This window comes from Carassius gibelio, chromosome A14 (genome assembly GCF_023724105.1).
Source record: "Carassius gibelio isolate Cgi1373 ecotype wild population from Czech Republic chromosome A14, carGib1.2-hapl.c, whole genome shotgun sequence".
NCBI classification, from domain to species: Eukaryota; Metazoa; Chordata; class Actinopteri; order Cypriniformes; family Cyprinidae; genus Carassius; species Carassius gibelio.
The window spans coordinates 14972444-14996530 of record NC_068384.1 but is presented as its reverse complement, the minus strand read 5'-3'; the positions used below and the strand labels follow the sequence as shown (position 1 = coordinate 14996530).

Genomic DNA, 24087 nt, shown 5'->3' with positions numbered 1-24087 from the left:
TACACTTCACAATCAAAGACAAAATACTCGTTTATAAAAGACAGGTCCAAAACAACACGATCCCTGTCTGCCCTAAACTGGTTCAAACGGATGATGACCCCAGTCCAATAATACAATATTCTTTTCTATTCTTTATTTGAGAGGAGGCTGGCGGTCATTCGGAGTTATCACAAACTTGTTACGTTGTGAAACATGCCAAAACTAAAACATATAGACTATATTTACGTCCATATAACTTATACAATATTTTCTATTCTATATTTTAGAGGAGGCTGAAGGGTCAATACCCAAAGCATAGCAGCTACAACATGTTACTTCCAAACTAACACAATATGTTATACACAGGACAAGGACATATATAAAGACTCACTTCAGTGTCTCATGATCTCCCGTGATGTCATTTTCTGCGATGTTTAAAACAGAAAAAGATCTAATGCCGCATCGGTCAGTTACTTTCGGTTGTTGTTCATGGAGATTTTTTTTTACTCTTTTAGTCCTATAATATTTTGTATTCCGCGGAGAGAAACGCTGTTAAATTGTAAAGCATGATTTTAAGAGCACAGGTAAGAATGTGTTTTGCTATTGAATAGGCTATTATACGCAAATCCAACATAACACATCTACAAACTCTTGTAGCTATATACTCGCACAAATTATAAAATATTCCTGGACATATTTAGAAAAAAAAAAAGATGGGTGTATTTTATTTATTTATTATAGATAAAAAGTTAATAAAATAAAAAAAACGGGGAAACGCACACACACACACACACACACACACACACACACACACACACACACACACGTACTTAATATATCTTGTCTTTGCACACATTTTCCATGTAATAAGTTACAATATCAATCATTTCTGTCAGATTCAAGCGGTTGTTTCCACCTAGTGGCCATCAAAAAATAAAAATAAATAAAAATAAAATAAATAAATAAATAAATGTTTCTTGCCAGGAAATTCATCATATCAAAAATTCATGAATTTGATTAGAGCATCTTGATGGTGTTCTGCAAAAGCTCAAGAGAAAGTCCCTATCTCTCATTATCTATTTCATGTCAATAGGTGGTCTCCTGCAATCTTTTGAATCACAGATCCATTGTATGTGAAATGATTGATTGATATTAAATTAGGACCTCAAGAGTTCAAATATAAATTAGCTAATGGTATTTTCTCAGATCTGAGATTAGGGGCTTGCACAAGCACTTTATATGGGTCATAAATTAAATAAAGATACCACAAAGTGTAGCACAACGGGAAATATGTCTTAAATGATCGCAGTACAAAATCAGATGTGGTCATTCATAAAAGCACAAGAGACTGTCTGTTATCCTAACTGTTTAGAAATAGGCTGAGTGCTCATAGTCTCTACTAGACATCAGAAATTATATTATAATGATAATTTGAGCAAACAGAATCATCGCGAAGTTTAAATGAATATTGTAAAGTGTACTGAACAGTAAATAAATATAGGCAATAGAACAGCTGAACGTTAACGGGATCATACTATTGTTTGCAAGGTAAGGAGCTCCATCTAGTGTTCCAACAATGGCCTGCAGGTCTGTGAATGACCTTAAATTAGGGACAAGTACAACGACCTCACTGTTAAACTGAGAACACCATTAGAATTCCTTAGATCGTCCTTTCAAATACACATCGGGCCATCATTTTGCTACAACTCAAAAAAAGATTGCATTACAATGAAGTACGCAAATCTTTAACTATGCATGTTAAATTATGTTAATTAAAACATTCAGGGGGAAAATATAAAAACACATTTACATTTTTAATGAGGCCTAATATTGTAATGTTGGAACTGAAAATGATCTTAAAACTTGAAAACACACACGCGCACACACATACACTTAATACATCTTAATTTTTGTTCACAGTTGCAGTTCTCCAGGTTAAATGAAGTGATTTTATCAACCCACAGGTCATTCCGTCAGATTCAAGAAGTCATTTCCACCTAGTTGCCAACAAGATAAAAAAAAAAAGAACATCAAGTAATGTATTTCATATTTCATATAATGTATATTACTAATTTCTGTGCTCTGATGATGTTATCATAATATTAGCATCATTATGCAATATGCTGTATTTCTATTTAATACTGTACTACAACTGTTAGCTTACCAATATTTTACTTTTAAAATGTTACTTTCTTTGTATGAAATACATGAACTTATCATAGACGTTTAAAAAAGAATAAAATTCTACATCATTTTCTGTTTGTGCTTCAACTAACTAATCTGTTAAAAAGAAATCTCAAAGTCTGCTCAAAATATATCTTCTATTCATACAAATATATAACATACATTTCTACAGAAATAGTTCATTCAAAAATGTGCATTCAAACCTGGAACCAGCAACTGGGAGACATCATTGGTTTTCCTGTGTCTCATCATCAACAGAAGCCCTACGATGGAGAAATGTGCCTGTAACCAGTAAAATATGTTGTAGTAAAGTCTAGGCAGTCTTCTGCCGCTATGAAAGGTGATGAATCTAACCTGAAATACATGAAAGAAAAAGTTACACAGATGTACTACGCATAATGTAAATATACAAGCATCTTGCTAGCATCCAATCAGCTTTGTGCAACAGATATTATGGGTCATTAGACAATTTAATATACCAAAATAAACTTAAGTAAACTGCCCATAAATCACATAATGTAATTTAGTCACAGTTTAACCTAATGATATTTTGGCTGTGTGTGTTGATATATGGCTGGGGTGTCAAATCCTGCTCCTAAAGGGCCACTGTCCTGCAGAATTGAGCTCCATCCCCAATTAAACACATCTGATCCTGCTAACCAAGGTCGCACTAAGCATACTAGAAACTTCCAGGCAGGTGTGCATTCACAGTACATACACATGTTTGATACAGACGGTAGTTTGCACCCTGGGTGAGATAAAAAGAAGCAAAATTAGAAAGTAAAAACAAATGTTTTTTTACAGACAGGGTCACAAGGGAATCCAAACTGGTTTAGCTGCATGGTACATTTACATTTACATTTATTCATTTAGCAGACGCTTTTATCCAAAGTGACTTACAGATGAAGACAGTGGTAAAGCCTTTCAAAACATTCAAAGCATTATACAAATGAAGACGGATGCGGTTTTTGTTTTATCCAGCTGTATTAACTGAGTGCAACTTACAACATCCAAGTGAAAGATACAACGCCAACAGATATACAAAAAGTAAAAAAATAAACAGAATCACTGAGCTGGAAAAAGGACCACCCTTTTGTGTCAGTATTTTGTTATTAACCCTCTTTTTGCTTTAATTACAGCCTTTTGTCTGCTTGGATATTTCTTTACTAACTTTGCACATCTAGACTTTGTAATATTTCCCCACTCTTCTTTGCAGAACTGCTCAAGTTCATTTCAATTTGATGGTGACTGTCAGCCTAGACTTAAAGCCCATTGGAAATCTTTGGAATGATTCCACAGATTTTCAATGGGCTTTAAGTCTAGGCTCTGACTAGGCCATGCAAGGACATTCATCTTTTTCTCCTTCAACCACTATGTGCTCAGTTCTGCTGTGTGCTTTGGGTCATTGTCATGTTGGATGGGTAAACCTTCTTCCCATTGACAACTTTCTGGCAGATTTGACCGTATTTGCCCCATCCATTTTTCCTTCTATCTTGCTAAGTGTTCATCTTGTATTCTTACTTTAACAAGCTGTGTAAAAATGTTTACTACAGCCAAAATCTTTTTTTTTTTTTCTGCTGCAAACGTAAAATATATATATATTTTTTGTTGTTGCTTGGCCTAAAAGTAAATCAAACAAATGACTTGATTAACAAAAAATAACCTCAAACAGTAAATATTTAAATATATATGAACATAAACGGCAAAATCTCTTTTATTTCAGTGAAAAATTATTCTCTGATTTAAAACTAAAAAGACAGCATTGACAGCAATCATGTAATACACTACAATACACAACAAACTCTACAAATAAGAAATAAAACATTTTCTTGGTACAAAAGAAATTAAACCAAAGTTTTTAGACCAAAACATCTATGACAGGTCTGAATATAGGTTTGATCTGACCCAACACCTCCTTCCTCCAGCCTTCGATTTTATAATCGGCACATAAATCTACAGATGCCCTACAGACTGTCCCTTCAGAGGACTTTGACTTTGAGGATCTGAGTCTGATAACTCAAGTTTATATTTAGATATTTATTTATTTAGTCATACAGTGCACAGTATACAGTACACTCTGATTAATTACAAAAAAACATATTTTTTTAATGATCACTAATACAATACGTTGAAAATGGCAAAATTGAAATGTATTAAACTTAGTAAATATATGTCATTCATAATTGTAAAATAAGTAAATTAGCCAATTTTGTTTAAATGGAGGATTGCAGAAATGAGTACAGCCTTCAACTAATCTATAATATTTTATTTAGTATGTCCTTCATAATTTTAAGTATTGTGTTCTGACAATTCTTGGCACTGGGTTGAATTTCTGTTACTTTTGCTATATTTTCACACTTGAAACAAAGATTTGGGATTCCTCTAGTAGCACTGTCCTCTTTTTTGTTAAGAAGTCTCAAAAAGTCTGATAATGATTCATGGGCTATTCATACTTACCTGTTGAACAAATGCCTTAAACTTACACCAGAAGTTTTTAAAGTAACTTTTACTCATTTTTGCATCACAACATTTTATCACTATGATAAGAACATTGTATTTTCCTGAATAATTTTGACATGCTTCTTTGGTAATTGATCAAGCAGTGTTGCTGGAACACTATATCTCGAAAGAACCCTAACATGTCTTTTAAGTAAAGAGTAATTGCTGAATTTGGTTAGTTTCAGAGGGGGTGTACTCATTTATGAGGCACACTGCATATTTATCCCAAATAAATGCAAAACCTTTAGGTGTGCAAGATTGTCATTGAGGCAGTACTTTCAATTTCTTTACCCCTAAAGGATTCATAATATAGCTAGACTAGTACTGTATGTACGGTAGTAATTCCTATGGTATTTCAAGCAAATAAAGTCAATTTCCACTGATAATAAAAATTATTTTGATATTATGTATGACGAAAGCATGCAAAATGCTTAAAATCACGAATCAAGATTAATGCAATTTTAATTTAAACCCAAAGAGAACAGAAGAGAAGGATGTTATAGTTCAACTGGCATTAAAGGAACAGTACTGAGTTTGTTTCTTTATCTGAACAGGTTTGGAGAAATGTTCATTACATCACTTGCTCACAGAGATCCTCTGCAGTGAATGGGTGCCATCAGAATGAAAGTCCAAACAGCTGATAAAAACATCACAATTAAGTCCATCAATTAATGTCTTGTAACGTTTAAAGCTGCATTTTTGTAAGACACAAACTTTTAACTTTAAACTGTAACTTCCGCCAAAAAACTAATCCATAATAACACTTGCATTGAAAAAGTCCATCCTCTGTTGTCCTTACACATCTTATACAAATATTTGTTTAGAACTGTTTTCATTTGTGAAAGGTGGTTGATCTGTGTATATTTCTCTCCTGATTCAGATGAGTTTATTTTTTTTGTTTTTGTTTTTTACTGGAGAAAGCAATGAATAGAGGAACTGTATTTTAGTTGGTAGAAATGGTTTGAAGTTAAATATTGAAGTTATAATAGATTAATTTCTTACAAACACACATCTTTTCACTTTACAAGACATAACTTGTGTATTATTGTGATGTTTTCATCAGCTTTTTGTACCACTGGTCTATATAATTATATAGATTTGGACTCTCATTCTGACGGCACCCATTCACTGCAGAGGATCCACTGATGAGCAAGTGATGTAATGCTAAATTTATCCAAATTAGTTTCAATGAAGAAACAAGCTCATTTACATCTTAGATGGCCTGAGGGTAAGTAAAAAATCTTAATTTTAATTTAGGGGTGAACTATTCCTTTAAGAAAAGTGTTATTTTTTTTATAGCTCAGAAGACTTACAGCACAGCATTAAGGTTAAAATAAATTTAAATTCCTAAAGTGAAATTGTTCCCGCGGTGTAACAATGGCTAAATTATATATATATATATATATATATATATATATATATATATATATATATATATATATATATATATTAAATATTATTGTTATTATTATATTTTTTATTAATTAAAAATATCCTCATATTTTTTAATACTGATTCGTAATGTCTTTTCCTCTCTGTTAGTCATCATCGTTTCCAGCATTCCCCGAAAACGGATGCTGTGCATAGACGTCAGGAGGGAGTAAGAAAGAGGACATTTTGTAAAGAGAGAGAGAGAGAGAGAGAGAGAGAGAGAGAGAGAGAGAGAGAGAGAGAGAGAGAGAGAGAGAAGAGGAGGAGGAGACACACAAATACCTATACAAGTGTCCAGTGTTGAAACGCAGGCCATCCCGTTCGTATTCAATATAACATTAACTCTCGTCAAGTTTATTATCTGTCAGCTGGGATTTTGTCTGTCCATTTTAACGGCTTGTTTTGTTCGTTTCCGTGTCGGTCTCGTCGGATTTGTGGTGGATGTTCAGTGTCTGGCTAGCGAGCACAGCTAACCGCAGCTAGCCGGATCAATCTGTTTCCTCGGCCTCAGGAGCCCATTACACACACAAAATGGCATTAAAACGAATTCACAAGGTAAAATATAATATTTTATGTTAATTGTTTTACATTCACTACCAAAACCATTTGGGTTTTTGCGTGGTATGTAAAATATATAATGTTAGACGTTAGCAAATGCTAAGAAGATAGCAGGCTTGTTGTGAAGCTTGGCTGTTTTTGTTTTATAATAATAATATTCATAGTTTTTGTTGGTATTTATTTATTTTAATGTTGTTTGTTGTATTATTGTTTCCTTAAAATGCCAAATAATGACATTATCTATCTATCTATCTATCTATCTATCTATCTATCTATCTCTATCATTGTTTGTATCAATCTATTTATCTACATGTAACACCCATAATATCGGCTGCTACATACGTAGTTTTATCATTTAAATCTAAAATTACTATTTACAACATGTCTTCTAGTAAAAAGGTGGAAATACTAAGGTGGATAAGGAGGATTTTATGTGGATGTGTTTCATCTGTGAGTCACATAGTTAAACAGAACCTTATGTGATTTCTGGTGATGTGGAATCAGAAGAATACTATTTCTGAATCATCTCTGTCACAGACATTACTGGTTGAGACAAGATTTGCCTTAACTGGTTAACGCTGGCTTCTTATTGGTCTTATGGTTTACTGTTGTTATCCTTTGTATTAGTGACATTCTTTCATTTTGGTAAATGCACAAACTTTGCGTCATTGCTGTAAGTTCTTCCTGGAAAGCTACGAGTGCTCAATACTCCAGTTAGAAGTATCCGGCTCATACCAGTGTTAAGTAGTTGCACAATAGTTGCTGAACTTGGCGACATGATGATTTTTCCCTTTTTCGCTGACTTTGAGAGCTTCTGTGAGTAAGATTGACACAGCAGATTGTTTGTGCGCTGAAAGCCAAATACTTAGTTGGTCCCACATTCTGTGGCTTGTTACTCCCGTATCAAGCAGTTTTCAGGGCTTTGGCTTGTTTAATAGGGATATGTGAAGTATGGCAGAAACAAAACTTCAGCTGAGAAAATTTTAAGACAGCAAATGCCAAGTGGGTGCCACACAGATGTCTGGTTGAAAATACCAGCCATGTATCTCTTAAGTGATGGCAGGGCTGGTTTATTCCGGACACCCTCATCTGAAATATGCAGGCGTAAAAATAGCTGCCACTGGTAGTGCTGATGTTCACACTGTCCTATATTGGTGTCATACATTGATTCTCGCAAAGGGTTACCTTCACATACATCATCCATGCTGCTTTGATTGAGGATGACAGATAATTAAAAGAACCCTACTTCTTGAGACACTTGTAATTTGGTTGTTTGCGTGTTGTTTTTAAATTGATTTGTCTGCAATATAATAATTAGCTCAAATATTATTTACCAGTTAAGAATGGCCTTGATTTAACTCTCCAAGCTTGTTGTTTTTCTCGTGTGGATTGTGACAGTGTTGAGTTCCTACTTTGGTTTGGTTAGTTCCTCATTAGTAGCTCAGAGATCAAAGCGGATCTCACTTTTTCATACAGATTTTTCACGTTACACGGCTAAATTATGTCATTTCTGTTGAGCTTTGCCAGAAGCATTCACATTTAGTTTTCTTAAAACTAGAACGAGACCAATAATCAATAATATATTTTTTTTCAGGTATTCATAATTTATTAAATTAGATTTAAATAAATGTTAGATTTTATTGGTGTAATTTTTGCAGTCTAATGTGTCAAAAAGAAAAATTCATTTGGCTGTTGGAGGAAAGTAATCAGTATTTTTATAAAAAAATATATGTATATATATATATATCTGTGGTTAAATTTTAATAATCCCTCAGGTTTATGTTCTCATAAGTCACCTTTATGTATCAAAATCAATAATGCAATCAAAATATGAGGCAAATCCAAATCAGCTCTAACAAGTCATTAATCAGCTCAAGCAGTTCAGTGTTGTTTCAGTTCAGTTCAATAACTGCGTGAAGTTCATCAATTCTGAAACAAGGTTAATTTAGCTCTACAGAAGACAATATTGTTGTTCTTCAGCTCGAGTCAGTTCAGTTTTGATTCAGTTCGGTAACCGTATAGATGTTGCAAAATTTGTTAATCATGAAACAAATTCGATTCAGCTATTAAGAATATAAATTTGCAGTCTCAAATGGTTTTTTATTCAGACAAGTGCAACAATATTAGGAACTAAAAGGTCTACCTGTGTTTGTTTTGATGTTTCCACCTTAGACACCCTCATCATCAAAGAAACCTCTGACCTCTATTTCCTGTCTGCTCATGCTTACACGCACAGGCAAGCGCCACCAGAAGGTTGTCTGCACTTTGCATACATGAATTCTCAGAAATGTGCTATTTTCTCAGAAGTGGTTTATATAGTCACTGTATTTTCCCATAAAGAGAGACCTAAAGCTCCAGAATGGCAGTTACTTCTTTGTCTTAATGCCTTGGTGTGGCTAGAGATCAGAAAACTGGTTTATGCATATTAAATAAGTTACCTTTACATTCTTTTTTTTGAGAAACCCTTTTGAAACACTCCATGAGTTATATTTATCACTAGATTTTATATTAAAGATCCAATAAACAGAAAAGTGAATATTAGTTAAAGCTCCTTGTCTCTCTGGTCGCATCAACCAAGGCTTTGTCCAACATTACTACTTTTTTCAGTTTTTGGTTTTGACTATGAGCAGTGATGACAACTGTAGAACAAGTAAAATCTTGCTAGAAAAATATTGAATGTTATTTTAGAAAAAAATAAAATAATGATTTGCTGAGAGATTGTGGACTTGAGTTTTGTTTTCCAAAACTTTCAATCTTACATCTAACTACAGTCCAGACATTTATATGGGCAACTTGAACTAGCTTTCAGACAAGCTCTTGGAGGCTCCAATAATCAACACATTGTATCGTTTGGCTGTTGTTTGGCTGATTTAGCACAATAACTTCAATTGGTTTGACTTTAAAATGACCTGTCATGTACATTAAATTAAAGGAATTATTGATTGTTCATAACATCTGTAAACTAGGTACAAATTGTACCGATTTGTTTCTGACATTCTGACACCAAAATCAAAACTGATCCTTTCCTGGTGTTTGTGGCTTTTAGGTGACTGAGGAAACCAAAAGAACATTTTACTAAATCAACCTCTGTTGATGTTCTTCTTAAAATTGCATTAAGAAGATGACTACTGTCATTTCCTGCCTGTGGTTTTTCTAGAGTGGAGAAAACTGTCAGTATTCACATCAGTGAGGGTGAGAGTGAGTGAAATTGTTCCCATCTCACCCTGATGACACATGACATGAGTCTCCGCTTTGATTGTTCTCCAGGATCAACAGGTTGGGCCTCTGGGACAGAAGAGCCATCAAGTTGTGACGGTTCATAAATTGTGTTATCTGTCTGGGAGAGGAATACATCAGTGTGAAATCTGGATTAAAATGAAAGGGCTCATCATATCTATTTCCTACAGAGACATCTTCGATTTCAGCTGCTTAAGTGTCTAAATCTGGATTTTAATAGAACCAGTTAAATGACACAATGACTGATAATGTACTTGGAGTCAAATTTGCTCCACCAGCAAAATTAAACGTCTATCAATCAAAGTATGGTACAAATTAGGGCTGCATGATATATTGTATGTGATTGTAATGGGGATCTCTTCAGGAAAGCCGGATCTGTGGTTAGTAATAAATCTAGAGTATCACCTGCTTTCAGATGGAGCAACATTTAATACACAGAGCTGTGGTTCACTGACAACTTACATTTTTTAATTAATCATTCTCTACTTAACTTTATGAAACAGTTGTTGCACTATGTAGATACCCACCTTGATGACTGAATGTTTGTACTGTGTCTTGAATAGAGGCCTGTTTTATTTATTTATATATATATATATATATATATATATATATATATATATATATATATATATATATATATATATATATATATATATATATATATATATATATATATATATATATATATATATAATTACTATTCAAACATGTATGAGTTTAATCTGTTGAATGCAAAAGAAGATATTTTGTAGAATGTTGGTAATCAAACAGTTGACAGGAGACTTCTTTAATATGGGGGAAAAAGTCATTGTCTACTGTCAGCAGAGGAAGTAAATGATGAATTTTCATTTTTGCGAGAACTATCTCTTTAAAATAGTTTTACAGCATAACATGTTATAGTGCAAAAAGTTTTTCATTTTGACCTTAGGAATGAAATGTATAGGAGCTGTATGGATGGATAAAAGACGGCATAGTTGATTGGATTCCCAATTTTCATTTGTTTATGTTTCTGTGCAGTACTGAGACATCTCTCTCTCTCTCTCTTTAGGAACTGACTGATCTGGGCCGGGACCCTCCAGCACAGTGCTCAGCAGGACCGGTTGGAGATGACTGTGAGTTATTTTGCTCTTTGTTTTCTTTACCTGCCTCAGAGCATGACACTGAGCTCACCTTAATGAGACATTTTGTATTCTTTATTTACAGTGTTTCACTGGCAAGCAACAATTATGGGACCTGTAAGTGGATATATGTTCTTATTTGCATATGCATATTAATAATGAATTGTGACATTTATTTGCATGTGATATCTGCATTATTTTACCACTGCATTCACTATCAAGTAACTTTGCTCTGTTGTTTGGTCTTTATTTCCTTACAGAATGACAGTCCATATCAAGGGGGTGTGTTTTTCTTGACCATTCATTTTCCTACAGACTACCCTTTCAAACCACCTAAGGCAAGAATGATTAACTGTCAAAACAACCTACAGGTTAAGCTGGCTGTAAAGAGCAGGGTTTTTTTTTTAGATTGTTTCATGATATTTAGCTTTTCCAGCAGCTTTTTAGCACACACTATAGTCAGACACCACCAATATTACCTTTTTTTTCTTAGTGAGCAAAACCTTTCTCTATTAGGCGTATATTTCAGTTATCTGAACATCCCTAGTAGAGTTTGCACACTACTACAACTGTGTGCGACTGTAAATGAGTTTTGTTACTATTCTGTGCCCATCATCCGCTGTTTCCACATCTCTTCTTTAAAACACAATGATGTTTACTTTCACATGTCATTGCGTTTGTGCTGGTTCTTGTGTTGAGCTATTTCGTCTGCAACAATTACTGCGACTCATTTGGCGCACATCCGTCTCTTTCTATGAAACCTGTAAACCGCATTCACCGGTTTTAACTCTGTAGTGACACCAACTCTAGAGCAATTTGCCTGAGCATTGCAATTACGGTATTTTGTATTAACTAGAATTGAATCAAATGGTTTTCCCAACTCATTTTTGAGCTTAGAGGAAACATTGGAACATTCTGAGGATGTACAGTAAAATTTCAATGGTAAGTTTGAAATGTATGTGGTCTTATTCTCTATTTCACCCTCTAATTTGTAGGTTGCATTCACCACAAGAATTTATCACCCAAATATTAACAGTAATGGCAGCATCTGTTTGGATATTCTAAGGTCACAGTGGTCTCCTGCGTTAACAATCTCAAAAGGTGAGCAAAAGCTTTGACTTTAATAGAGTACCTTTAATAGAGTAGCCACTGATACTATCTATATTATCAACCTCTCTCTTCTTTCTGTTGCAGTTCTATTGTCCATCTGTTCACTGTTATGTGATCCAAACCCAGATGATCCATTAGTGCCAGAGATAGCACGTATCTATAAAACAGACAATGAAAAGTAAGTATATTTGTGTCTGAAGCCTCATAAATAAAATGTTTAAAATTATATATTAAAAAATAATAAGCTTATTTTAATAAAATATATTTTTACTGTTTTAATCCAAGTTTATTGTATTATAGCTGGTTTGTATAATAGAGATACCTTTTAGGTAGTGTGAAAATTGCTAGTTTGGTGTCTCCTCGCAGGTATAATAAACTAGCCAGGGAATGGACAGAGAAATATGCCATGTTATAGGGGTTAAGGTGAGCAAGGCATTATGGAAGAGTGTAATTGTGCGAGCATGAAAAGGGCTTACTAATCTCTGGACGTAACCAAATTTGCAGCACTGCTGGTCACTAGTTAGCGTTCGTACTACTGGATGTGCCAGTATTACTGATGGCCTTCATAACTGGATGCAGCTTTTGAAAATCGTATTACATAGTAGACAAACACTAGCATTTAGAAATTTGGGTTCATTAAGATTTTTTTCAATACTTCTATTCAGCAAAGTTTCATTAAATTGATCAAAAGTGATGGTACATTTACATTTACAGAAAATTGTATTTCAAATCATTTCGTTATAGAATGTTGAAAGAAATCTACCTCAGTTTCCACAAAAATATTTATCAGCACAACTGTTTTCAACATTGATAATAATAAGAAATGTTTCTTGAGCAGCAAATTAGCATATTAAAATGATTTCTGAAGGGTCATGTGACTCTGGAGTAGACTGGAAGACTGGAGTAATGGCTGTTGAAAATTCAGCTTGGCTGTCAATAAATAAAATGTTAAAATAAATTAATTAGAAATCAGTTATTTTAAATTGTAATTAGTGCTGGGCAACGATTAAACCTTTTTATCGCAATTAATCGCATTATTGTATGCGATTAATTGCATGCTTATGCACAAAAATGAATAATGCATTCAAAAGTAGTGTATTGTGCGCTTTTTTTTGTTTCATTTAAAAATAGGCCTACTGCTATATGGACAAAAGTGTAGTAACATTTGGTTTACAAACACTTTAAACAAATAAGGTGCTTTTTACAGCAGCGTTCATTTTACATAGTAACAGTTAAAATATTTCTTGTAGCCTAAATCTCAACTTAGAACATTAATGTAATGAAATTAAATATAAAACAATCTATTTGTCATTAATGCGTTAATGCGATAACTTGCCCAGCGCTAGTAATAATAATAAAAAAAATAAAAAATAAATTATATATCTATATATAAATATATATATGGCTTATAGTTCAATTCATTTCCATGACTGGAAAAGACCACTTTAAAAATTCTATTGAAATCCTGTGTATGAAAAAAAAAAAAAAAAAAAGTGGCTCACACTCATGCCAGCCAGTTGTGGCCCATATATGTTTTTTTTTTTGTATTAATTTTTTTTTTTTATAGAGGGGTGACCCCAAATAGTCAAATAATCAATGCTTTGTTAGGAGGAGCCTGATTGGACTACAATCTCACAGTCCTCGCAGAGGTTTTATAAAACTAGCATCATGCCATTTCTGTTATATGGGGGTGCACAATGTCAGATTTCACATAGAACTATCGTTTTTTCCCCCTAAAAAGCCAATAAACAACCTATTATGATAATGCTGTAAATACAAATGTGAAAAGAAAAAAACGTTTAATATCTTTAACGTGCGCAAATAAATCCAACCACCCCTGTGACAGATTTGAGTTTCACTTTCCATTATCCATGACCAACAAAAGAGCATCTTGGCAGCCGGGATCTTTAACAATGACAGGGATAAGATTTCTTTATTTTCATTTTATTTATTGATCACTCAGGGTTGTCTAATTTAACTCTTCATGGCTTGTGTTTTCAATATATGTTCCCTTGCACTTCAACATTTTCTACACATTTGTGACTTGATTGACCCCCCCCCCTTTTATTTTTTGTATTTAGAAAGGTATATTATGTTCTAATTTAATTCTATAAATTAATTCTTGATTGTTTTTCAGTGCCTCGATGTTGCACTGTAATTATTTCATTGGATTTGCCAATGTGTGAAATGCAAATCTTGTCTGCAGTGCGATTCCAAAATGTTTTATACATTTTCTTCTATATCTTTGTGTGATGTTCTCTACATTGTGGTTTTAAAATGTTATGAGGAATCGTTTTAATGAACGTTTATCCACATTGCCTTTCATTATCACCTGGCAGGCAGTTTTTATGGCTTTATTAGAGTTGTTTCGGTGTGCTGTGTAAGAAACCCCACACACGATTCGACTATCAGATGATAATCCGTTGATTATGTGCAAGACTTGACAATTTTAATTTGACTATGTAAATCCTCAGTCGGGGACACATTTAGCTTTATCATAGGATTAATGACAGGAGGTTTAGTTGAGGTAAACATTTCAGGCGTTTACTAGCACCAAGGTAAACAACAGAAGGAATGTTTGGAGTTGCAGTGTAGAAGTGAAGAGGATGCTACTGTTTGACCTTGAGTCGTTTCTGCACTCAGTGTGAGCCAAGTTGGCAGATGGTCCGCTTACCCAGCATGTGTGACACTGCCTCTGCAACAGCGTTTTTGTACCAGAGCCACACTTCATTTCTCTTTCTTTCTCTTTCTCTTGTACAGGTACAACAGAATAGCTCGGGAATGGACTCAAAAGTATGCCATGTGATACCTGAAGAACATCAGACCAGTCTGCAGTATAGCTGGAATTTTTGTTTTCTTCCCCTAAATGAATTGACAGCTCCCCGTGTATTCAGACCATATCAGTTCTGCTTGGTTATTTCGACCCCCTTCGACCTTCATTCAAATGCTGTAAAAGAGACCACAACATTGCAAAGATCACAAACTTTATGTTCAGAAAAATGCTCGCGTCAAAGAAGCATGTTTTAACTACGAGCTCAGACGTTTTTTTTTTATTGAGATAAGAAAAGGAAAAGAAAAAACAACATCTAAGGCAAACTCATCGAATGCTTCTGACTCATGCCACTGGCTAGAGGTGCTATTTAAGAAAAAGAAACAACGATTCTGAAGGTGCCAGAGTACCAGGAGAAGTCAAGCTGTTGCTCGGTTAGCCTTCATGTTTTATATGCTTTTCCAATAGCAATGAGAACTATGGTCTGTGAAATATATTATTGCTTATTACTGACTGTTTGTTACCAAATCAGTCATGTCATTGTATCAGCAGTTAAGAAAAATATATTTTGCATGTTAATGGAACAATTAAGGTAATTGGTCTGTGGTCTGCCAAAAATGAATATCTGCAGACAATGTTAAGTGAATACATGTCCACTTTCAGAGTCTGAGAACTTATTTTGTTACTCCTTTTCTCTCCTCTTTTTGATGTTTTTAGAATGGGGAGCTATTAGTTTGTCTATCCTCCTAAACACTGTTCTCTCGTTGCACTGAATGTATGTGATTGGAAGCTCTCAATGGATGAACGATCAACTAATAGCTCTACTAGCTGTTAATTTTGTTTGCTCAATAAAGTTGCTAAACTATCATTTGAAGTTTCCTTCTGCAGTAACATTGAGAGAGTTTTTTTTGTTGTTGTTGCTTTTGCTTTGAGAGCCTTGATTGTCATCACAACTGTACTTGATTCAGTTCTTTGTATTTAATGTCTGAGACATTAATCTGGTACAATATCATTAGGTGAATGGACAGAATTTGACACTAGTTGTTCAGCCCATGTTTCTAGATCTCTCAGATCTCTCAACAGCTGCTGGACTGGAACTCGCATTTGTTAGGTGAATAGCAGCTTAGACCCACTCACTACCATTGACATTGATGTATATGTGGACAGATGTAGAGGAGTGCCCATATTCAATAAGAATTTGAGTTTTTTAATCGCCTAATTAAAAAAAAAGGTTCATTTGATGCATTCATTCTTATGTTTAAGCTATTTTAAATCTTGTTAATATTTGGTTTGAGTCTCACAGACACGCGGTCAGGTCCAAAAGTGGTGAAAATAAAATTGTTTCCAGTATACCTTTATACTAGAATGCATGATGGCAGTACACATATATGCGCTTGTTTATATATAAAATACAAAGAAAAACAAGTATTTTGCAGTGCATTAGACCCCAAACCAGGGTGTGAGAAGCAACGCAATGGGTTTGTAAATTAATAAAGCAAATAATGAATTAAATCATAAAAATGTTAAACTAAAATAAATATTTGTAAAATAAAGTAAATACAAATAAAAAGATGGGACTATTAAGAACATGCAGATGTGTTGTTAAATTATTGACTTGTGGAAAATTGACCCGTTTTTAAAGCAGTATGCTTTGAAAAGACAGAAAGATTAATTGGGGAAAATCTATGAATTATGAACAATTCGATCTGTCATTGTGTGAATAACATGTAATCTAAAAAGTAACTCTAATCTGATTGTGAGTATTTTAAAATATAAAATAATATAATTTTAAGTAGGAATCTGATAGTCTGATAGTAATACTCGTTCCAGATCACGTATAATCAGTTACTGTCCACCAGTGTAATATTTACTCGTCTGCTGCTAAAAATGTATTAATTTACTTGTTTGTTTGCTGATCTTAGATGGTTTAAAGAGTCTCCTACCCTGTCCTCTATAAAAACCGGCAGCTAGCAAAGCAGCCTGAGAGACCCGTAAACCATTTTAGTTTTTTTGTTTTCATATTCACATATAGTACTGGGTGCTCACACCGGTGTCCACGCGTGGGCGCAAGAGGACGTTTTTGAAAGCAAGACATGTCTCCCCCCAAAGTTACGTCACAGGGAATTTCCAGTAAGGAAGTCGAGCTACTATTCAAACGATCGCGTAGATCTCGACATGATTTACTCTGACCATTCGCGACAGGCGATTCAAATCGATTGATCCATCTATCGATCTGCCTTTTAACCTCAGTGGGCCTTCTGCATATCCATGTCTACCAGACGCAACAGTCACCCTGAATAAGGAACCTGCCTTGAACTGACTTTCTATCAGCCTACAGTAGTTAACCTAACTTCAGCGCAAAATGAAGAAATAAGCTGTAACGAATAAGAAAACTTGATCCTGAATCCCAGACCTCAGCTGTTTGATGTTGATTCTGAGCATCGGATATCAATCAGGAAAGGTAAGCAGCCTCATAGATCCAGCCATACTTGATGTCTTTGAGTGCCCATGTTGCCATCTAAAGGTTGTTGTGATACTTTGTATCAAGTGTTGCTGAACTTCCTACTTCTGCCTTAGAGGCCAAATTCACATTTCAGCTATCAAGGACTTTTGATACACTGGTTTGGGTGAGTACGATCACCTCGTGATGCACATTAATGTGCTGGAATTTTAGTGGAGTGGCTAAAATGTGTTATTATGCTGGCTGTGTGTCAAAATGTATCAATACAGTAGTACAGTAAAGGGCTTCAAGGCGCGTTCGGTTCGAACATCCGGGGTTGATTCGAACACAAGTTCTGTTCGAACAGCACTTTTCTGGTGTTTCAAACGCGAACTGATGCATGTAGTTTGTTTTAGATTAGCGGACATCTATCACATAGATAAAAAGCCCACAGATGATTTGCTCACTGGTTCCGTTCTGCAGGTCACAGCAACACCAGCAGGAGGCGAGACAATTGCGAAGTTTTTTTTTTAACCCATTCCCTACAATTCACAACAGATGTTCTTATCCTTTTTGAAAACAACCGTGCAAGATTTTTACATAAACACAACAGTAGCCTAGTAGCAGCTTTGCCTATAACCATATAATTTATTTTTACACGTTAAATGCTTTGGCCTTCCTCTTGACTCATAGCCAGGCTTTGAAATTGCATTTTTCCCCCCTCACCAGTCAATTTGGCTATTAAATATTTAAGTAGCCTACCCTGCTTCTACTTCTACTCAACTTATACTAGCCATAAAGGCTGGTCAACACTATATGTGACAAACCCTTGAAAAATCATTTGTACTTTGTGTCAGTATGTTATAGAAGGAGGCATCAGTTTACTGTTGGAGATTTGTAGTGTCGCGCCGCATCCAGTGTAAATAACAGGTTCTGTTGTATTTGAACTAAAAGATTCGTTCAAAAACAAACATTTCTACTGTTTGTGTAACCAATAAAGAATTAGCTTTTAACTTCCCTTTCATAGGCATATGAAACTGTGTATCATACACTGTGTGACTAAGAATACAACTATGAAATGTGAATTAATGTTTTACTTTTCGTCGCAGGAATCATGGCTGGAGAGGATCCTTACCCAGGAGTGGTAAGGAAGAGATTTTCTTTCTTCGAACTCAATTAACATCAGCAGTCTTACATATTTCTGAGTATTTTGTCTTTGGCGCCAATTGTAAGACCAGAAAGTGAATTGGTTCAGTTTTAATTTCATGCTGACTTTAAGCTTCTGTTGATACCTGCTAATTTATTTATGAAAATATTTATTTTCATGATAGCTGATAGCAGATGGATAGCATGAAGCTCGTGCCTTGTAATTATCTTCACAAGATAAACCCAGACCTCAGAGCTCTTTTTTTGTGTGTTGTTTGTAACAGATGTACGCCTTTGAAGGCATAAAAGCCTGATAGTAAATGATTAAATTTGAAACAGGACATATTAATTTGTGTAAATACCACAGCATCACACAGGAAGTGTCTCTTAGAAAGCTGAGGAGGTTTTCCTTTTTCCTGCCTTCTGTGGTTTGCTATTTAACCCTTAACACAGCGCCAAATTAAGCTAAACACTGTAGTTTGTACAGTTTTGTATTCACATATAAGGTCATATTACTGCCTGTCTGTCTGCACATTCTACAGTGATGCATCTCACACCTGTAGCAGTAAATTCAAACCCTCCGTTTATGACACAAAGTCATGGAGAAAAAAAAAAACAGTTTTCAAAATAGTCATTGCATGCAAATCTTTTTGTGATGTCTATATGCTAGTTAAGCCTTTAGTTTAAAAAACTTCTACATTCTCTAAAGCATGCATAGAAACCAGCATGTGTGATTTCTGTTGTATTTTTCAATCGTTCTAAAATTATGGCTTTTAATGTGATAAATATGTTTACATGACACGTACGTTATCTGAATATGTTGGAATAATAGTATAACCTGTTCTTGTGCATGTGTGTCTGGTTGTTTTTGTTTATATTCTCTCTGAAGTACATGGAACATATTGCCCCTTTCCATGACGATACAATGTGGATGACCATGGACCCGACACCGTTCCCGGGCATCCACAACAATAATGTTATGAGGACAGGTAAGAGTCTCCTTAGAGTTTTCAGATTTGTCGTTCAATCAAGGTCTTGGGAAAGAGATAACTTGGCGAACTTTGCAGAATGGATGCGGTTCCCTTTTTACTTCTTGTTTTATTCTTTTCTCAAGAAAACAGTCACCCTGCAATAACATTTAGTAAGAGGTCAAAATCCAATAAACCTTTCTAGTGAAGTGCAGACACAAAATCCCAGAAACATGTCATTCCTTGGTCCAGTGATTTTATACACCGTAATTAGTATATTGCGTAGGATTGCGCTACAATCTATTTTTCCCCACTTTTTTCATTTCCTCGTTGGATTACAGAGACTCGACTGAAAACCATGAACAGCTTTTCACCACCATGTGGTTGCATGAGAAACCTCTCTGAGATAAGTGCCTGTTTTGGGCCTGCCACCATTCAACACCTGTGCTTGATCTGCTGGAGCACAGTATAACTGTAAACCTGTGCAGTTTTGATTGAAAATGCATCTCTGCTTTGACTGAAAGGCTATCTAAAGGGCACTCTTAAAGGGATAGCTCACCCGAAAAAATTATAATTACAATAATAAATGCATGGCATTCTTTCATCTGTAAAACAGAAGATATTTAGAAAAATGCTAATGAAAGTGCTAGGTTGGAGAAATTATAAATTCAGCATTACATAATTTGCTCACAAACTGATCTTATGCAATTAATGGGTGTTATTATAATGATAGGGAAAACATCTGATTAATGCATCACAATAATCCACAAGTAATCCACTCAACCCCAGACCACCAGTTAACGTCTTGTGAAGTGAAAAGCTGTGTGTTTGAACAAATGAATCCATCATTAAGGTGTTTTAACTTAAAAGTTTTTCAACTTTAAAATGTCAGTGCATAATAACACTTTCTCCAGTTCCCCTGTTGTCCTTTTACATCAATATCCACCAGCAGATTTGTTTAGTACTCTCATATTTCTCTCCTGATTCAAATTTGGTTGTATTTTTTCACTGGAGAAAGCAGTATTATGGAGAGAGGACTTGTATTTTAGACAGAAGCTACAATTTCACGTTGTCAACTTCTTAATGATGGATTTGTTTATTGCAAACACGCAGCTTTTCACTTCATATCCCAAGACATTAATAATTCATGTCATGGAGTCCTGTGGATCACTGTGATGTTTTTATCAGCTGTATGGACTCTTGTTAAGTCTGACGGCACCCATTCACTGCAGAGCGTCCATCGGTGAGCAAGTGACGTAATGCTGAATTTCTTCAAAACTGTTCTAATAAAGAAAAATGAATCTACATCTTGGCCATTTTTGGGTGAACTGTTTGTTTAGGTGTTTACTACATGGAGTTGTCTCGGCGGACGCTCACATTAGCAGCACGAAAGCATCATTTACTAGCATCATTTATTTTAGGTGAGCGCTGGTATTTAGAGGTGACATGAGCGATATATTGGTCAAACCGGTTAGACAAAATTTTAGAAGAGAGTTCAACTCTATTCAAGCATGCAGCAGCACAATGTGGAAATACTAGTGATACAGTGTACTCAATCTGACAATTGAATAATGTATAGCTATTTTGAGTTCAGTGCAACTTGTGGTTTGGACATTATTAGACTTGAGACGCCTCATCAAGCAAAGAACAGGTGAGGAATGGTGGAAATACAACTAGATCTAATCCAGCCAAATAAAGAACCTGTCCCTGTAATATCATAAACACTCATAGATCTAGACCATTTCATAAAGTCAGTGTACTGGGAGAAGTGGACACATTCGAGCTGGGCTGTGTGAGTTTAAATTCTGCAGGTTTAGTAGCTGATTGATTTAGCTGCGCTTCACCAAGGATGTGGTCTCAGTCCTTGTAGTGCACAGGAAGAGGAACACGCTTGCACTTCTGTGGAAACACGTGGTGCAGCAAGAGCTCTGGCCCTAAAATATCTGCAGAACACCCGCCTCTCAGCAAAAGCTCTGATATGCTTGACGGCCCGAAAGTCTGCAGTTCAACTCCTTCTGATTTTCCTACACCTGGTTGAATTAAATCACTTCAGCTAGTCATATTTGCTTCTGTTTCTGTTTGAATTGCAGCGGGACATTGACATTGTAAGCATATGAGTTCCTTTTTGGCATAAAATACAAAAAGAGATATTCAACACAATGTTTACTCTGCCCTTTTGCCTTTTGATTGCCTTTTTTTTTTTTTGCTTTGTGTGAAGAACAGATATTTCAGTTGTTGCATTCAATTATGTTGTATTCAAACATTCCATATCAATCTTTGCTTAAATGATGCTAAGGATAAACTTTTATTAAGACTTGAAGGGACATTCACAATTAACTAAACGGCGCCGGTTTTCTGTTTCAAAACAAATCATGATCTAGCAAGTATAAAGATGTGGAAGTGTGAAAGATACTTGGGTGTGACTGCAGAGTGGAAGGTTAACAGAATAACTGGTGAGGGAATTTCATTTTACAGTTCAATTAAAGGTTTTTTCATCTCTTTTGCAGTCGATGGACCTTATCTGCGAATTGTCGAACAACCAAAACAGGTGACGCATACAATATTTTTGCACATGCTCTTGTTAAATGATTTGAACTGGTCAAAAAAGCATCACCACTGAAATGTTCTCATGCTTTTGCAAGTGATTTTCCGAATGTGTTAAGCTAAACACACTGTATTGGCACAGAGGCTCAGAAGAGACTGGTAACTCTGGCAACAGGCAGTGACAATAGCGAACTCATTATTGCAAAATATTCAGTCTGACATTGTCATCTCCAGAGGGGCTTCAGGTTCCGGTATGGATGTGAGGGCCCCTCCCACGGAGGACTCCCAGGGGCCTCCAGTGAGAAGAACAGGAAGTCTTACCCACAAGTGAAGGTAGGTCCTACCAGATAGATCTCTGCTGATGCCTGGATATAAACAAACCCTTCTCTAACAGTTCGCTTCTCTTTGGGAAATGGGGTTTAGATCGAGTGCATAAACATATTTAAAGCTGTTTCCGTTTCCAAGTGATAATCAAAAAGTCAAAAAGTTATTTTTTATTTTATTTTTTGGTCTTGGCAGACTTTGTCTTCTCAAAGAAATGTAAAAAATAAAACTTGAAAATCTCTCTTTGACTTAACGCTATATATATATATATATATATATATATATATATATATATAAAAATTTTATCACTAATTTTGAATCAGCAAGTGTGCATTAAATTGATTTAAAAATAAGAAATATTTCTTGTGCACAAAATTAGCAAATTATTATGATTTCTGAAGGATCACGTGACACTGAAGACTGGAGTAATGATGCTGAAAATTCAGCTTTGCCATTACGGGACTAAACATTTTATATAAAAATCAGTTCATTTGAATGATAATCACATACAGTTTAACCTATTTCTCATACAAAGCTTGTATGGCTTGAGAATATTTTTTGTTTTGTATGTTTTTTGTATGGAAAAAGAGCAGAGAGAAGAGTTAGTAAATAACAAAACTGTTTCTGCCAGCTTGCAAGCACAAGTACTGTATTCCCTTCAGGTCTGCATGGTTTTGAGCTCTAAAGAGAGAGAGAGGGCTGTCTGATATGGCAGATCTTTCTCCAAATGATCCAAATGATGCAATATTTATGATGCAATAATCCAAATGATGCAATATTTGCTGGAGCACTCAGTTAAAAATAGTAACTGCTGTCTCTTACAACTGCCATTCAGTGCCAGCTCACTTATTTCAGGATCACGGTGGCTGAAGGTTGAGAAAGTGAGTGAAGCAAAACAAGGGAAGAAAGGAGAGAGTTGAAAGTAGGACTCTGTTCTCTATTACCATGTTCTTCTTCGTGATGGCAGTCCGTTTAGGAATTTCTTCAGAGTGTCACTGGGGTTAATACTTGGAAGACTGGTTCTATGTTATGTGTCAGAGATGAGAAACGAAGTGTGAAGCAGCTCGTCCCCTCTCGCCTAGAAACACTCTGACATGCAGCACACAGAAATACACATTGAAGAAATGTGTGTGTGTGTGTGTGTGTGTGTACATTGCACATACACCTCCGCGTAGTGTGGGCTTTACTGAGGTAATAAGTACTTGATCTTATGTTTTCATCAGAGTTTCCTCTAATGTTTAATACAGTAACTTCTTAATATAACGTACAAAAGGACAAAAATGAAACTTGATTGAGGGCCATGGGTCAAAGTAAATGTTGCATTTTATCAGATGATATTATATTAAAATGTATTAATTTCTGTGCTGAAAACCAATTCTGTGTACAGATTTTATTGTTACTTATTGTTTCTGGTCATAGATGTCAAAAAGTACAACAAGGTCCCATTAGTTATTAACATTAGTTAATGCATTAAATTACATTAACTAACAATGAGCAATACATTTGTTACAGTATTTATTAACCTTTGTTAATGTTAGTTAATGCAAATACAACAGTTCATTTTTTAACTAATGTCAGTTCAAGTCCAGGGTCGGAAATTAGCGGGGGCTTGGGGTGAAAATGCTCCTATAATTTAAGGTAAAGGAGCTAAAAATGCCCCACAACAATTAAACTATTTCGATTACGAATCTATTACAAAAAAAAAGTGTAATAATTTATATACAGTATAGTGTAAACTTTCTGCATTCTGCAATTGTTGTGTAAGTATGTGTATGCCCC

General features: G+C 35.0%; 1 protein-coding gene and 1 long non-coding RNA gene across 4 annotated transcripts in view; one reads left to right on the top strand and one right to left on the bottom strand.

The window, feature by feature from the left end:
• Nucleotides 1-1320: 1320 nt before the first annotated feature.
• LOC128027609 (uncharacterized) lies at nucleotides 1321-8915 on the bottom strand. Its single transcript, XR_008186770.1, has 3 exons — nucleotides 8795-8915; nucleotides 2367-2517; nucleotides 1321-1976 (listed from the first exon to the last, which is right to left on the bottom strand). It is a non-coding gene; the product is annotated as an uncharacterized LOC128027609 (long non-coding RNA).
• Nucleotides 6291-24087, top strand: part of LOC128027608 (ubiquitin-conjugating enzyme E2 D2) — a 33647-nt gene continuing 15850 nt past the window's right edge. Inside the window, exons 1-12 of one of the 3 annotated variants that reach the window (XM_052615374.1) lie at nucleotides 6328-6648; nucleotides 10937-11000; nucleotides 11092-11123; nucleotides 11267-11344; nucleotides 12002-12107; nucleotides 12201-12294; nucleotides 14877-14909; nucleotides 17298-17347; nucleotides 18436-18470; nucleotides 19362-19461; nucleotides 21948-21988; nucleotides 22219-22317. In XM_052615374.1, coding sequence (XP_052471334.1) covers nucleotides 6625-6648; nucleotides 10937-11000; nucleotides 11092-11123; nucleotides 11267-11344; nucleotides 12002-12107; nucleotides 12201-12294; nucleotides 14877-14909; nucleotides 17298-17347; nucleotides 18436-18470; nucleotides 19362-19461; nucleotides 21948-21988; nucleotides 22219-22317 — 756 coding nt within the window. In that variant the 5' untranslated portion in view covers nucleotides 6328-6624. Of the gene's footprint in view, nucleotides 6649-10936; nucleotides 11001-11091; nucleotides 11124-11266; nucleotides 11345-12001; nucleotides 12108-12200; nucleotides 12295-14876; nucleotides 15755-17297; nucleotides 17348-17393; nucleotides 17514-18435; nucleotides 18471-19361; nucleotides 19462-21947; nucleotides 21989-22218; nucleotides 22318-24087 lie in introns of those variants that run through there. The other 2 variants (XM_052615373.1, XM_052615372.1) reach the window with 2 other exon arrangements.